Source organism: Alligator sinensis, unplaced genomic scaffold (assembly GCF_000455745.1).
Source record: "Alligator sinensis unplaced genomic scaffold, ASM45574v1 scaffold850_1, whole genome shotgun sequence".
Lineage (NCBI taxonomy): Eukaryota > Metazoa > Chordata > Crocodylia > Alligatoridae > Alligator > Alligator sinensis.
The window spans coordinates 477,278-479,785 of record NW_005842742.1 but is presented as its reverse complement, the minus strand read 5'-3'; the positions used below and the strand labels follow the sequence as shown (position 1 = coordinate 479,785).

At 61.5% G+C, this 2,508-nt stretch overlaps 1 protein-coding gene across 1 annotated transcript in view; it reads left to right on the top strand.

Moving 5' to 3' along the window:
* Nucleotides 1-2,508, top strand: part of SMG9 (SMG9, nonsense mediated mRNA decay factor) — a 7,434-nt gene that overhangs the window by 3,270 nt on the left and 1,656 nt on the right. The window contains 6 exon segments of the mRNA XM_025216467.1: nucleotides 126-238; nucleotides 409-520; nucleotides 1,143-1,238; nucleotides 1,453-1,538; nucleotides 1,637-1,743; nucleotides 2,294-2,401. Coding sequence (XP_025072252.1) covers nucleotides 126-238; nucleotides 409-520; nucleotides 1,143-1,238; nucleotides 1,453-1,538; nucleotides 1,637-1,743; nucleotides 2,294-2,401 — 622 coding nt within the window.

Below are 2,508 nucleotides of genomic sequence, written 5' to 3'. Positions count from 1 at the left end.
ACACACACACCCTGCTCCCTTCCAACCCTGGATTCCTGGGTCCTTGCCATGCAGGATCCCTGGACTCCTGGGTGCTCCCAGCCCATCCAGCCTATGCTTCTGACCCCCACCCCCTCGTCCCCCAGTACCTGCTGGACCAAACAGACGTGCTGGTCGTGGGCGTCCTGGGTCTTCAGGGCACCGGCAAGTCCACAGTGATGTCACTGCTTTCAGCCAACCAGCCTGAGGACGACCAGAGGTACTGGGAGTGGCGCGTAGAGGGTTAAAGTTGGGGTAGCAACAACGGGTGGGGTTGGGAGCGGTTCTGGGTCACGTGGTTGGGATTTTGTGGGGGAGGGGGGTCTTCATCCAAACTCTCCCCCCTACCCTGTGTTGACTCCACCCCTGATTTCCCCATCACCACCCCAGGGCCTACGCCTTCCGCCCCCAGGGCCAGGAAATTAAGGAGCGCGGGGGCAACCAGACCAGTGGCATCGACTTCTTCATCACCCAGGAGCGCATCATCTTCCTCGACACCCAGGTGTGCCAACTCGAATACGTGTGTCCCCCCCCTTACCCCCCACTGGGTTATGGAGCACCTGGCTGCAGTTCCACCCGCAGGCACCAGGGGGTAGCGTGGTGCCTGCTCCCGCTATGGTGCATGCCTGAGTCCAGGTGTATCTGGTTTGGGAGGGGAGGACAGGGGAGCCTCCTGGTGGCTGGGGGAGTAGAGGGACTTAAGGGGAGTTGGGACACCCAAGGGGGAAGGAATGAATGGGAGCAGTGGGGTTGTCCCGCATGCCTGCGTTCCATGTGTGTGTCCTGGATTTCCCATATGTCTGTGCGTCCCCCAGATGCCTGCGTTACTTGTGCGTGTGTGTACATGTGTCCCCAGTGCCTGAGTTCCCTGTGAATGTGTCCTGGATGCTTGGGTTCCGTGTGTGTGCGTGTCTGTTTCCCAGATGCCTGGGTTCCCTTTGCACGTGTGTGTGTGCGTGTGTGTGTCCTGGACTGCTGGGTCCCTGTGTGTGCACGCACATGTGCCCTGGATACCTGGATTTGGCACGCCAGTGTCCCAGACACCTGGGTTCCCTGTGTATATCCAGTTGTATCCCCCCTCCACCCCTGCATTGCCTGGATTTAACCCTTCCCTCCCTCCCCAGCCCATCCTCAGCCCATCCATCCTGGACCATCTCATCAACAACGACCGGAAGCTGCCCCCCGAGTACAACCTGCCTCACACCTATGTAGAGATGCAGGTGGGTGTGGGGCTCAATTCTGTTGGGGCGGGGGGGGGCTGGCCCCTCTGGGGGTGGCCTGATCCTGGGCCCTGCCCCCCTGGCCCAATCCTAGGCCCCTTCTGTGGTGGGAGTAGGGGGGCAGGGGAGACCCACCAGGGGATCTCCAAGGGGGTGGAGTGGCAAGGCCTTCTGGATGCCTGGATTCCCTCACTGACAATCCCCCACCCTCCAGTCCCTGCAGATTGCCGCCTTCCTCTTCACCGTTTGCCATGTGGTCGTTGTGGTGCAGGATTGGTTCACTGACCTCAGCCTTTACAGGTACAGGTACCGGAGGCTAGCCCAATCTTGGCCCGGCCCTGCCCTTCCCTGCCCCCACCCCAGGAATTAACCCCCCGTCCCCCACCTTATCATGGTAGGTTCCTGCAGACGGCTGAGATGGTGAAGCCATCCACGCCCTCCCCCAGCCACGAGTCCAGCGGCTCAGCAGGGCCTGACGAGGGCACCGAGTACTACCCCCACATTGGTGAGCACGGCATCCCTGGGTGGGCCTCCCTACCCCAGGGCCTGGCCAGAGCCCCCTGACTTTTCCTCCCTGGTGTCCCCCTGGGATTGGGGGCATCAGAGAGGGGATGTGGTGCCCCTGGTGATCTCTAGGGGTATGGCAATGTGTCATGCTCCCAAGTGGCCACTCTTGGCCATGTCCATTGACCCCTGAGGTTCTGTGTGAGTCACTGCACAGCACCTCAGAGGCTGGCCAAATGCCCTCCCCCGCTCCCTGCCCCCTGTAGAACGACACACCCCAGTGCCATCGCAACATCAGAAAGGAGATACGCCCCCCCCATGGTATTATCATGTCTTCTGCTCCCTAGTGGCCCCCGTTGGCCACTGCAGCCTCTAGCTGGGCTGATGCACATCTGGAGCCCCTTGGGGGTCCCCACTGGCCACTACCTGGTGCCCTGTAGTGCTCCCAGAGCCCGTCCTCCGGTCCTGCCTCTTGCAGCACAGCGTCCCCTGATGCCAGTGCAGGGGCTCTGGGGCTGAGTTTTGCACACACCCCTCCCCCCTGTCTCCAGTTTTCCTCCAGAACAAGGCCAAGCGGGAGTGCTTTTGCCCCCGGAGGTTGAAGCAAATGCACCAGATCGTGGACAAGATCATGATGCACTCACACCTCAAGTACAAGGGTAGGCAGCCCCGGTCCCAGACGCCTGGGTTCTGGGGCGTAGGGGATTGGCTGGTAGTAGCCATGTGAGGGGTGTGGGTGGTGTGGATGGGTCAGGGTGTAGGTGGG